The sequence below is a fragment of the Sorghum bicolor genome, chromosome 4, assembly GCF_000003195.3.
Source record: "Sorghum bicolor cultivar BTx623 chromosome 4, Sorghum_bicolor_NCBIv3, whole genome shotgun sequence".
NCBI classification, from domain to species: Eukaryota; Viridiplantae; Streptophyta; class Magnoliopsida; order Poales; family Poaceae; genus Sorghum; species Sorghum bicolor.
The window spans coordinates 66,125,913-66,139,101 of NC_012873.2; the positions used below are offsets into that span (position 1 = coordinate 66,125,913).

The window sequence follows — 13,189 nt, forward strand, 5'->3', positions numbered from 1 at the left end:
GAGGTCAGCACAGCTAGTGTCTCTATGCACGGATTATGGGGGTGTTTGACATTGGAAGAGACACAGTGTTGAGCAAAGAGGACAGGACGCGCTCTCAGGACTCGTGCGCCCGGCAAAGATGGGGGCCGACGGCCCGGAACCGAGGCCAACGATCGATGCACCTTCCAAAGTCTTCTGTTCTCGCCTCGGGTTCACGATCACGACGCCCATGGGGTCTCGGGGCCCGGGATGCTTGCTTCGTGCCTTCGTGGGAGCCCCACCCCCCGGCATCCACCTTAATTGTCCCTGCTGATGACGACGAGCAGTAATGCGGGAGTTTAATTGCCTCGGGATTCTCCACTCCTTCTTTCAAACTGTCATTTTCTCTGCAAACACAGTAGGTTTACTAGTTTTTACTAATTCACGGGGCGAAGAACTCACCGCTTTTGCCGCGGAATGCTCTCTTTTTGCCTGCCTGAGTATCTCGGTTAGGTGACCGTGGTAAGGCCAGTGGGAGTTTCACCAGGATGTCATGTATATTTATTAGAGCGTCATGTCTGCAGCACTTTTTCATAAAGCGAAGATGAGAGAGAAGAAAGTAGTTTCACCATGGTGAACTGTACGGGCGTTTGTTTCCCACGCGGTGAAACGAGATGAAATCCCCACTGAGGACTAAATCGTTTCACCATCTTACATGTGATCCAATCATTTTGCAGTAATTAAATGCTTTGCCTAGCCTAGGAAACGTCAAGGTGAAACCCATGCACTGTGGAGGTTGTTTCATTGTTCGTTTTATTGATGCTCTGTCAGCAGATTTGTTTTGAAAATAGTGTATTGAAACGGGCCACTAAGACTGGCTTTTAATTCACCTGCAAATTACTCTTTCAAATAGAGTATTAACATATGTTCCCGTTGCTTAGCCCTTGACCCTAATGACATTATTTTCTGTATTCGCCCCAGTGCATTAGCGGAGCCAGACGCTTTCATGAGCCCGGACAATTTTTATTAAGCAAAATATTTAGCTAGAAAACTACAGAGTTATACTTTGATATAAAGAAATTTTACTTTTGACCGGCCGCGACGAGCCCGGCCAGCCGCCCGGCGTGGCCGGGCGGTGGCTCCGCCAGTGCCCCTGTGTCTGCAACTGCAATGCATGCAGACATCGTTTTCGTGTCGAAATAAAGGATCACAGGTTCAGAATCACAAGTTCACAACCACCGTTAGCCCCGCCCCCGGCACAAATCGAATTGATGCTCGTGTCGTGCCGCGGTTCATGCATTTCGCGGCCGGCCAGTACACCCCCACCAAGAGTGAGTGGTTAGCCGTGGAGCCCCTTTGTCTGGCGTCAGTACACGTATATGCATGCATCATACTATACTACTACCACTCATGATATCTTTTCATGTGATATCGGTATTCGGGAGAAATAATTCGATTCTCGGTGGTGGCCAAATAATTGCCTCGCGAGCGAGCTGCTAATCTTGTTCTCTTCTGCGTGGTAGGCTAGCAGCCAACCGAACGAGTGGCCTGGTTGGCCATCTGAAACAGTGCCCACGACGGATCGCATGCAGCGCTGGGGATAGAAATGAAAAAGAAAGATGACACGGCAAATTTGGAACTGCTTCACAAACTGTTGTTTGACTGATGGTTACTATCGCAACTGCTCATACTAATGTTGAGATTTACTGTGAGAGAAATAAACTATTCTATGACTAAACAGTAGAGCTAAATCTGACTCATGAGCTCAAGTGAACAACACAATCATGGAATAACTCCGTAAAAAATGTAGAGTTTGTAGAGCACCTCTTTAGATGTCCTTACAATTTATTCTAGAGTAAAGTGCATAAAATTCAATTTGTTTGGCTAAAAAATATGGATCGGATCTTAAAATGGCTGAATGGCTGCTGGTATTGTGGGACTTGACCCAAGCTCGTTGTATCCTCTGCATAGGCTCAAACACACACAGACATATGGTGCAACCAGCTTTGTTGGGTGCAACCAACGAGGGTTGCTGTTTATTTGCCTCCACCGGTCATGCACCTTAGGTCGACTACTCTCAGCAGCTCGCTCATGAGGCCCAAAGCTGCAATATAAAAACTAAGCTGGCCGTTCCAAATCTATTTTCCCAGCCGTTTTTACCAGCTGACCACCGTGGAAGGCCAGAGATTCATTGCCGTTTTTATCAATTACCACTGTGAAAGACCGATGAAAATCGCAAACTTAACAGTTGTCTTCAAGAGAACGTCACTATGAATATTATGTTGGTGTTTTTCTAAGAAAACTATCACTGTAAATGATTTTGTGAAATTGCATATTGAGCAAAAAAGCATTGTTTTTACCTGAGGAGGCTCACACAAGGCAGCCACATACAATTTTGAGTGTTTATTTCACTTTCGCGAGAAATCCATGCATATGCAACCTAGGAATCAAACTCGTCACCTTTTTTTTCTTTGCGAATAATCAAACTCAGCACTCAAGTCTCTCGCATTGCACTTATTACCACTGCACCCACATGTCGCTTGTGACTAAACATCATAAATGATCCCTTAGTATTCACTCTAACAGATTTGAAAATAGAGATTTTAAGTCCTAAATAGATTAAAATGAAAATAGATTCAACTACAAAGTTTTAGATCTCGTAGAGATCAACAACTTTGCTTTTGATCATTTTACCATCCAAAGTTATTTCGATATCCAAAAAATATAAAATTTAAAATCTTTAGTCTTAAAACATATTTCTGTGTTTTAAATGATTTAAGTGAGAAAGTTATTTTCTACTACAATATAAACTTTTAGATCTCGTAGAGATCTACAACTTTACTTTTGATCATTCTACCATCCAAGGTTTCGAAATCCAAAAACTATTAATTTTAAAATCATAAGTCTTAAAACATAATTTCTATGTTTCAAATGATTTAAATGAGAATGTTATTTTCTACTACAAATTTATAGATATTTTAGAATACTATAATGCTTGTTCGGATCATTTCTCCATCCGAGATTATTTGAAAAAATGTATTTTTTATAATAACGCTAGGTTAAGAAAACCATAAGTATAAAAACAGTTTTACTAGATGTTTTAAGGCTACCACCAGTAGAAATCATGTACTTTCTTCCATCCCAAATTATAACTCATTCCAAAAATCTTAGAGGGTCAAAGCATCTTATGTTTGACCAAATTTATATGATAAAAATTAACATTTATGATATCATTTAATTATCATTATATTCTTCATTAGTTATATTTTTATAGTATATCCACTTGATCTCATAAATCTTTATAATTTTTTCTATAATTTTAGTTAAACTTTATATGATTTAATCCTCCAAAATTCTTGGAATGTCTTATAATTTAGAATGAAGAAAGTATTTTTTTAATGATACTAATGGTAGGCTTAAGAAATAGTCAGTAAAAATAAATTTGTACCAGTGGTTCATAACCAGCCGATAATTTTATTTCTAGTGGCGTCTATACATTTATGAACGGCCAGTAAAAAAATACTAGTAACTATCAGCTATTGATTTTGTACCAGTGCTAGAAGAATCGGAACTCATATTCGTTTTTCGACGTGCAAGACTTTAGTCGTTTTACGAAGCGTGTCAGCCTGGCCCAACAGATTTTTCATGTAAACAAACACGCGCGAGTGCAGCCTGCGCGGGCTGGCCCAACGCGTAGCCCAGGTTACAAACAGCACACCGCCAGTACTGCAGCGCGCACAGCAGGCTGCAGGCCCTCTAAAAAAAAGCAATGCCCCAGGCTAGCAGCTACGTACTCACTAGCAAAATGTTGTCCACAGCTCTCTAGAGAGGATCTCCGTATACAATAAACTGATTTTTTCAGACCTTGTGTGCTGTACTCGTCTTGTGAGTCAATTAGCTAAAAATATTATTTATTGATTTATAATATTATTTATTAATTTATTATAAAAAAATACAGTTGAATAATTGATAGATTAAACCGATAAATTTAAGCGAACAGGGTAGCACGAAAAGCTCATGACTCATGAGTTCATGACTCATGAGCACCACCTGGCATCGCTGTGAGGTCTTGTTTTGATGATGGCGGCTGACGACAGATCAAATATTTAGGGTGTGTTTGGTTGGGCTGTGACTTTTGAAAAAGCTACTGTGAGCTTTGAGCTTTTAAAAAGCTGTTGTGGGATGTGGGCTTTGAGAAACCCAAAAGTCATTTGGTTGGTCACTTGTGGCTTTTGAAAAAAAAACTGAACGGATCCTAAAAATCAGTGAAAGCAGGGGGTGATGTGCTTTTGGATTTGTACTACGTGAAAAGCTGCTTTTGGGCAAAAGCACTTGTGGCTTTTGAGCCCTTTGGTTGGCTTTTGGCTTTTACAAAAACAAAAGCAGGTTCAAAAGCCCAACCAAAGGGACCCTTAGATCGCCTAGGGCGGCAGTGCTGAGAGCGACCTACCGCTACGGTTTTGCGTCCTATGCGTGGCCTTGTTAGTTTCTCCCAAAAAAAATTACACCTTCTCCCATTAAGTGTTTAAACACATGCATTTAATATTATATATAGATTAAAAATAATTAATTATATAGACTATGATTAATTTATAAGACAAATTTTTAAAATTTAATTAGTACATGATTTGATAATAAAGTATTGTAACAACACATGTGCTAATGATAGATTAATCTTTATGATTAAGGCCACAAGAAAGTATTGATTGCTGAAGCTTGAACTACAACGCCCACGTCATCAATACTTTACAGCCTCAAAAGGTGTTAACTTCTTCTGATCTTGAGGCGTTACTGTGCAAACCTTCTTTCTGTTGTCAATGCATGCAAGATCTTTGTTGTCTCTGCTACCTTTTTTTTTTGAACATTGCTACCTTTTTTTTGCGACTATGTTATCTCTGCTACCTTATCTCCTCAATGAAAGCGTGCACAAATATGAGTATTCAATTAATCGTGCAGCCTAAGGGCCTGTTGGCTTAGAGCCTGTTTGCTTGGCTGAAAAGCCAAATCATAGCTAAAAATATTATTTGTTTATTTGTTGTGAGAGAAAAATATTACTAAATGACTAACAGATTCGACAAATAAGCTTAAGCGCACGGTCTCTTTAGTTCTTACACTAGTGGGTAGCGCCGTAGCGGCATGCATCTCTATTTTCTCCACTCACGCTGGCATGCGGGATTGCATTGTTTTTTGCCACAAACACTCCATTTTTTTTATATATCTATATATATTTTGTTCCATTCTTTTGTTCATGGCATGGATGCATAGCACACGGAGACGAGATTGGTCATAACAGTTGCTATCCATGTTTAGGTATATGATCAGTATTATTTCAGATTGATATCGGACAACATATAAACCATTGGTTTTTCTCCTTTTAGAATTTGAATCTTTAAAATAATCTGTTTTTTGTTTCTTTTGTTAATCCATTATATGTTGTATTTGTTTAACATGATCAGTTCCTGCTTCAATCTCTTGATCTATGGCAATGTACAGTTTTCTTAGCATGTTCCTAGTTTTTCTAATGATAATAAGACATTTTCTATTTGTTTCATTCTAATATTGTTCTGAACCTCATATTTTATTATAACATGCATAATTTATTTGTGTTTTGCATATGCTATCTTATTTTTGTTCACCAAGATGTTTGTCGAGATATTTGTATACACATTTATATATTGGAAACCGGAACAAAAATCAAATATATTGTCTAGATATTTGTGTTATCAAAATGGCTTCATTTGTTTATAACAACTTTAAATGGTTCATAAGGACAACAACTTTGATGCCTAATAACATACTATATAAACATATTGCTAATTATTTTCATACAATACTCATGCATTGAATGTTACTTAAACTAGTGCTTAGTTTTATATTTTGTTGTTCTTACCAATGGTGTGCGTGCAATGTTCGAAAACTTAAATTTGCCATACTACAACCATCTTCTTTTAGCCATGGATCTGATGCATCATTGTATTATCTTTTAAATTTTCATCTTCAAGACATTAAATTTAAATCGACCATTGAAATCCCAAAGCAACATGTGAGAATTAATCAAGTTTTTTTATAATTCAGCGATTGATATTTTTCTTGATTTTCACGAAGAATTCCCATTATTGGTCTTTGGCCCATGATGTGTTTTCCTATGTGTTGCTCAAGTGCTTGGCGCCTCCTGATTTTAATCCAAATTATGCTATGACCTGTATAGTGCTCTTGTATTGTTTTATTTATTATGAGATGTTGGATAAGCTATATAGTGAAACTGATGCAATAGTCTTTTTTTAAAAGAAAGAAGAATTGTATTAGATTATAGCTGAGTACATCATCATGCTACTAGCACTCTAAAAATGCACTAAGTATATCCAGAAACTGATCATCTAAATTGTATCCAAGTTTTGTATAACTCAAAATCTCAAGTCCAACCTGTTCGCTTATGTGAAAAGTCATGGCTCAAAGTACTGTTTGCTGATTTATTTTGAGAGAAAAATACTAGTGGCTGGCAGAAAAAGTACTGCTTATAAGACAAGCGAACAAATTCCGTCGTTCAAAAAAACAAGTCTCCATGCCGACATGTCAAGGAGGTTGCTGACGTTGTTGTGGCCTTCATCTTCAACGGAATCGCCATGGAGAAAACAATCCACCCTACCCTCTCGTCGTATCGAGGAGGAAGAGATAAATTTCCAATACTAAGAAACTTGGCATAGAAAGACCTAATTCTAAGGACTAAAACTCATTAAAATGATAGATTCTCACTCCATCTGACCTCCGACAAGATGCTAGAGGAGGACTAGCGGTGGTAGAGGCAAGGCGATGGCGACAACGAGTCCTTGATTGTTTGCAGTGGGATGAGATAGAGCTCACCTAAGTCTGTCTCCAATAACCGTCACTCAAAATACAAGACTTATTCGTCTTTTGGATAGCGCTACAGATAACAGGTTGAATATCTATTTTTTGGTCTTCTCTAACAACATAACCCAAAAAAATAATCCTTGTGTAAATGGGCCTTGAGGAGATAGAATACCCACATTCGGGTTATGCCTCTCCTGACACACAAAATAGGTCTTCTATATAGATACTCTGTTGGACATTATAGGTATTGTGTTGAAAATCTGTTTTGGATTTGGGTTCTGCAATGAGTCTCTCGTTGAAGACAGCCTTAACAAATGCAATAGTCGAGGCATAAATAAACGACCTGATTTGTATGAAAAATAAGAAACTTCAATTTAAGAATGAAAAAAAAAAGTTTTGCAGCTGCTGTGGCAGCTGTGCTTGCAGCTCCCCCTCACGTATCACTGTAGGGCGTAGGACAACTGCTGCAGCGAAGGAGCTAATTGTGTTTCTAAATGGAAAGTAGAGTATACCTTTGAGTTTGAATAGGACTTTAGCATTTCCCTCCACCTCCAGCAGCACTTTGTTTGGGGGTTGATCGATTGCGTTTGGATTTTATAAAGAAAGATCCACCATCACGCTTCTCATTCTTATATCCAAGGAGGCCCAGGAAGGTCCATAAATAACACGACTATACCTAGGCCCACGTAACGGGGCTGGCCTAAAAAAAACTGTGGACTTAGAAAATTAGCTACTTTATTAGGCAGGCCTTGTTTAGACCTAGAAAATTTGGATTTCGATAGCGTAGTATTTTTGTTTTTATTTGATAAATATTATCTAATTATAGAGTAACTAGATTTAAAAAAACTCATCTCTTGATTTAGACTGTGCAATTACTTTTTATTTTTATCTATATTTAATACTCTATACATGTGATTCGATGTGACGGGAAGTCTTGAAAAGTTTTTGGTTTTTGTAGTATTAGAAATTCTGCTAAAAAAACAAAAAAGTATTAGAAATTCTGCTAAAAAAAGTATCAGAAATAGGTTACTACAGAGATAGAAATAGAAATTCCAAAATAGAAAAGGATCGAGTAGGCGCTGCATTCGGAGAGGGAGCAAGACCAGTTGTTACAGACAAATATTCCTCAGCACAAGTCCAACTGTCACTCTGCCAAACTGTAAATAAAAGCAAAAAAAAAAAAAGAGAAAGAGAGAGCAAAACACAACCAGAAAAAAACATTAGTTATTAAAAACTACAGCAATTTCGGTCTCCAATTAGATTAGAAGATCCACTACTGACACAACCAGCCTGCAGCAAGATGTCTGCTATGCTCCTCGGATCCCGTTCCAGAATCCAATCTTGGCTTCAAGAATCCAACCAAAATCTATCCAAGATGGAACCTTTGTTGCAAGCCAAGATGAAAAATCTCTCGTGTTCAGTTCAATTACGGGGAATTATATGTCCAAAGATGCAACCTTTGATGAATGGATTCAGTAGTCCGGCATGAGCTGGGAGATCTTGCCCTCCTCGCCTGGGGTGGCTGCAGTCCGGTCCGTGGCGCGAAGCCACAGACACACGGCGGAGAAGCTGAGCACAAGGCTGAGCAGCCCGCTGCCAAGGCCGATGCCAACGATGGCGAGCACGGAGAGTCCCCGCTTCCGCAAAGGCGGCAGCGGGTACCCGTACAAGCCCTTGTTCCCTACGAAGGAGCTGGCATTGAACCTCGCCGTCCCGACGGCTGCCGTGCTGCCAGCGCCGGTGCGGTTGGCGAGGAGCACGGGGATGGGGCCCGAGAGGCGGTTGTAGGAGACGTCGAAGGTCGAGAGCCTGACGAGGAGGCCGAGCTCGTCGGGGATGGGGCCGGACAGCTGGTTGCCATGGAGATCTATGACGTTGAGGTAGGCGCAGCTGGCGAGCTCCCGCGGGATGGCGCCGGAGAGCGCGTTCGCGGAGAGGTTGAGCACGGCGAGGTTCAGCAGCGCGGAGAGCTCCGTCGGGATGGCGCCGGACAGCGCGTTCGCGGAGAGGTCCAGCGACTGGAGGTTGGTGCAGTTGGAGAGCTCCGGCGGGATGGTGCCCCCGAGCGAGAGCTCCGGGAGGGCTAGCTTGTACACCCGCCCGTTGTTGCAGGTCACGCCTTGGAGGTGCGAGAAAAAGCCATCGCACGGCGCCGAGATCGCCGCCTTGGTCCAGTTGAGACCGCCGGAGGGATCGTAGAGGGACTGGTGCAGGTGGGACAGGCAACGCTCGTCGTTAGGGTCGGCAGCGCAAGGAGGTGCCGTGAGGAGAAAGAACACGGCAGCTATGGCGGCGGCGGCGGCGTGGTGGTGGTGGTGGTGACGGGACATTTGGGGACGGTGGTGGTGGGGAACTCACTCCGGGAGTGGAGATTTTGGGGGAGCTTGTCATCTCTTCTCTCCTCCCCTACAGTCCTAGTACTCACCTTTCCTCGCAAAAAGAAAGCCGACATGTGGGCCTGTTTCGCTCTTCCCGTCGCGCGCGCCATCATCACCACTCGCCCAGTCCAGCCCGTCGTCCACCACCGCCGCCGCTCCTTTTGCAGTCACCTGTCGCTGTCATCCTCGGCTTCTCCTAGAAGCTCGATGCGATGGCGACGCTGCTGCGGCTGCCCGTGATGCACGGTCGCGTCGTGGGTGGCGGCGGGAACAAAGACAAGCTGGCGCAGCGGCCGTGGTGGGACGGGAACAAGCCCGACTCACCGCGTCAGCCGTGGCAGTCGGGCGGGAACGAGGCGCGGGCGACGGGTGGCGAACCAGGTGCTTGGCGTGCTCCGCCGCGACTGCGAGTTCCTCCAGGCCGGCAGGCCACCACCGGCGCCCCGCGACGTCTTCTGGCTCCGTTTCTTCGAGAAGCAGCGGCGGAAGCAGCAGCAGCAAATACGTAGAAGAGGACTAACACTATGGGAAACTGCTGCTCAACTCCCTCTCAAGCAACCGTTCAGCTAAAGAAGATCTTTGCAGCAGAAAGTCTAACGCAAGTGAAGAACTTCTTCAAGCTGGCTGCTGTATGTCCGCCAAGCCAGCTTCTGGCTAAACCAGGATATATCAGTGGACTAGTTTACTTGAAATGTCAACCGGATGAGCAGTAAACAGTCACAGGTAAATAATCTCTTCAGTTATGGGCTTCAAGTATCAGATTTGGGTATAGCAAATATCTGGCTAGTGATAGTGGGTGTTTTCTTTTCTTAACATCAATTGGATTTTCATATGGTTGCTTGTCAGAAACTAACTAATCTTCTGTTTTGGCTGTATTCTGATGGGTGTTGCAATGTCTCCTTTAAGTAACAACTCATTGTTTGTCGATTATCACCGGAACCCTCTGCCAACATTTTTCTTAAGAGGTCTTAACGTGTCTCTTTCAACTGACGACCCAAGTTCACCCGACGAAGGAACCTTTGGTTGAAGAATACAATATTGCTGTTTCAGTAATGTCCAGCCATCCATCCCTCTATTTCTGTTATCTGTTTTTTTCCACTCAGATGTTTCTTAGTTTAGATTGCTTGTTGCTCTTGGCAGCTTTGGAAGCTGAGCTCAGGTGGCTTGTATGGAATCGCTAGAAATTTTGTCTACCGGTTTCTCTCGCAGGCTCAGGGTATAAACTACTGATTTCTGTGACCATTTGTTCGGCTTCTCAATGTGGATGGATTTACCATATTTTTTTCCCCCCTCTGAGCTCTAATATTATTTTCTGTTTTAGTGTCACCAGATCGGAAGAAACTACTACACAAGGGGTCCAGAGGGCAATGACATCCACCAGACAAATATTCCTCACATCAGGGTTGATTTTTTTATTCTTTGAAACATAATCAAGGTTGAATTTCGATACATTGTATTTACCCCTGTATTCAAACGGTGTATCTTCATGTGCTTAAGTTAGCTTGTATCTGTTTATGATCTTCTCCTTACTCTGGACTGCAGATCTAGAAAGAAGAAATGGAGTTGATACATTTTGAAAATGTTATAAACTACTGGGAGAATTGTGATGCTGTGGCAGTAAAGTGTATGCAGTCTGCCAAGGGAGATGAAAAGGTGTAAACATGTTCCTGCTTTTTCGATTAATCTCTTAGTTGCAGAGGTATAAAATTTTATTCTGCATGTATAAACCTATGGATATATTAGGATAATTCTACTGATCTTTCTTTTTTGTGGAATGCTCAGGCCACGCAGTGTCCTAGAAGGCATATTAAATCAATTTGTAGCAGACTGAAAGCTAAAGAAGGCTGGATTAGAGAACACTTGTTGGGCAAGAGTGTTGATTTCTCGGCACGTACTTTAATCACACCAGATCCAAACATAAACATGATGAATTGGGAGTACCATGGAGTATTTGATTTGGACCTGAAATATCTTGAAACTGTCACTCCATATAATATTGAGGTGAATCAGTTTGTTTTTATTGACAAATGTTATTTAATTACTGTGCTTTCGCTGATCATTTGCAGCTAAATGCAATAATTTCAAGTTGAAGGGACTTTGTCGAATACGGGCTAAGTCTGAATCTTTGTCCAGCTAAGCCTGAATGTTACTACTCTACTGAATTGGTGTCCAGACCTTTTCAGCAGCAGGGAAAAGGTAGGCGCGATCTGGCTTCCCGTTCGTGCCGCACTGCCCTGGAAGGTAAATCTTGCATAATATTAGATTCTAAACTCACTTCAACGGTGACTGCATTGGGGGAGAGAGTCCCTATAGGTACTACTCTACTCAATTCTTCTAAAATCAGATACTGTGTTTTTTGATGGATAAAAGAAGTGAAACTGAAACTTCTTCTGAGGTCTTGGAATGGAGCATCACACCATGTCACCATGGTGAATAATGTTAGATTCTAAACTCACTTCAAAGGTGACTGCATTGGGGGAGAGTCCCTAGAGGTGCTATGCCAACCTTACTTGTATCCCTTTTTTAGATGTTTTTTTTCTTAGAAATCGTATCAATGGGAATTTAGCTTCTTTCAGACTTCATGTAGACTGCAACCAATTTTGTTGGCGATCTAACCAAGTGTGTAGACGTGTTTTTAGTCTATTGGTTCATCAGGTTTGTAGTAGACTGACTTTATGTTTCAGGTTCTCCGTTAATCACACAGCTTGGCCTCCATCTCCATGTGCTTCTTCTCGATATCGTCCAGACAACCCGCAGAAGGGGCTGCTCCTACTCCGGTACTCCATCCCCTTGCTCCCTCACAACTCCGATCTGATTGCCTTGACTGCTGCTGGAGAAAGGATCAAAGGAGATTAGAGCCATGTGCCTTTTTTTTTTTAGAAAAAGAGCCATGTGCCATCTGCGAAGCAGAGGAAGGAAGGAAGCCGCCATCGGGCTCGGCCCAGGCGATGGCATGGGGAGGCAGCAAGAAAGCCCACTGCAGCAACGGTTTTCAACGGCCCGGCCCATGTATAGCGCCACCTGGTTAATTATTTTTTTGTTTGGATATAAATGGGTTCCTTTGGTATTGCTCCTCCACTCCCACCTCAATGTGAAAGTGATTCTGTTAAAAATGGCATCTGACGATGACTCCAACCAAAACCATATAGATGCAACGTTGCTATTTTAGTAAGTTGTTTTATTCAATGTTGAGGAGGAAAGCCCAACTTGCTTATTGTAAAATCGACATGTCATTTTTTTTGCTTTATTACATGTAAACAACTTCACTGTCCAAACGTACGTGGGAGTGAGTTGATTGGGTTTTATAGCGACTTTCGGCGACATGGAAAGTTTGATATCCCCATTGCTGAGCGCTAAGGCCAGTCTCAATGCATAGTTTCATGACACAGTTACAAGTATAAACTAGGTAACCGAACCATAAGAGTTTTATGGGAATGAAACTCCTCTCTCATCTGATGAAACTCCTTCATTTAATGACTCTGTCAAATCAGCAATTTTGCTTATGTGACACTTTATTTAATGTGCATGACACTCTCATGAAACATACATTGAGACTGACCTAAGGATGAATACTTGCAGCCAAATGAGAAGTTTGGAAGGTTGACCTTTATTAGAAAAGTCGTTATGCTAAAATTAACTCTGTGGCGTCGTCTCCCATTGTCTTGTACTACAAGCGCTTTCCATCAGCACTTTACTTTGTCCTCCGGCGCATACTGGTTTCGGAGGTGACTGTCTACATCTCCAATAGCAATTTGTTTCGGCACTTCCATTTATATTCTTCCATCCAATTGTCGACACATATTCCGTTGCTATTTAGGCCACTGTTTTCTGTTGCACCAACAACTCCGGACCTCGCTGCTAGTCTAGATCTAACTAGAGTTAAGAATCTTTTTTTGTGGTGTTTACTGCCAACCTCGATGGAGACCAATGTAGCAGTACCACTGACAAAAAAAAAAAAACACCATTTATAGGGTGTTTGGCACTACTCCACGTTTTTCAGCTCC

The 13,189-nt window shown here is 41.9% G+C and overlaps 1 protein-coding gene and 1 long non-coding RNA gene across 2 annotated transcripts; one reads left to right on the forward strand and one right to left on the reverse strand.

Annotated features, from left to right (window-relative positions):
- On the reverse strand, positions 7,846–9,458 carry LOC8081969 (probable leucine-rich repeat receptor-like protein kinase IMK3). The gene has a single exon (XM_002454640.2). The coding sequence runs from the start codon at positions 9,135–9,137 to the stop codon at positions 8,280–8,282; it is 858 nt and encodes a 285-aa protein (XP_002454685.1). The 5' UTR covers positions 9,138–9,458; the 3' UTR covers positions 7,846–8,279.
- Positions 11,433–12,460, forward strand: LOC110434979. Its single transcript, XR_002452611.1, has 3 exons — positions 11,433–11,677; positions 11,870–11,962; positions 12,066–12,460. It is a non-coding gene; the product is annotated as an uncharacterized LOC110434979 (long non-coding RNA).

What these genes read in the sequence shown, in the direction of transcription:
- LOC8081969 (XM_002454640.2), bottom strand. Translation starts at nt 9,137, where the DNA reads ATGTCCCGTCACCACCACCACCACCACGCCGCCGCCGCCGCCATAGCT.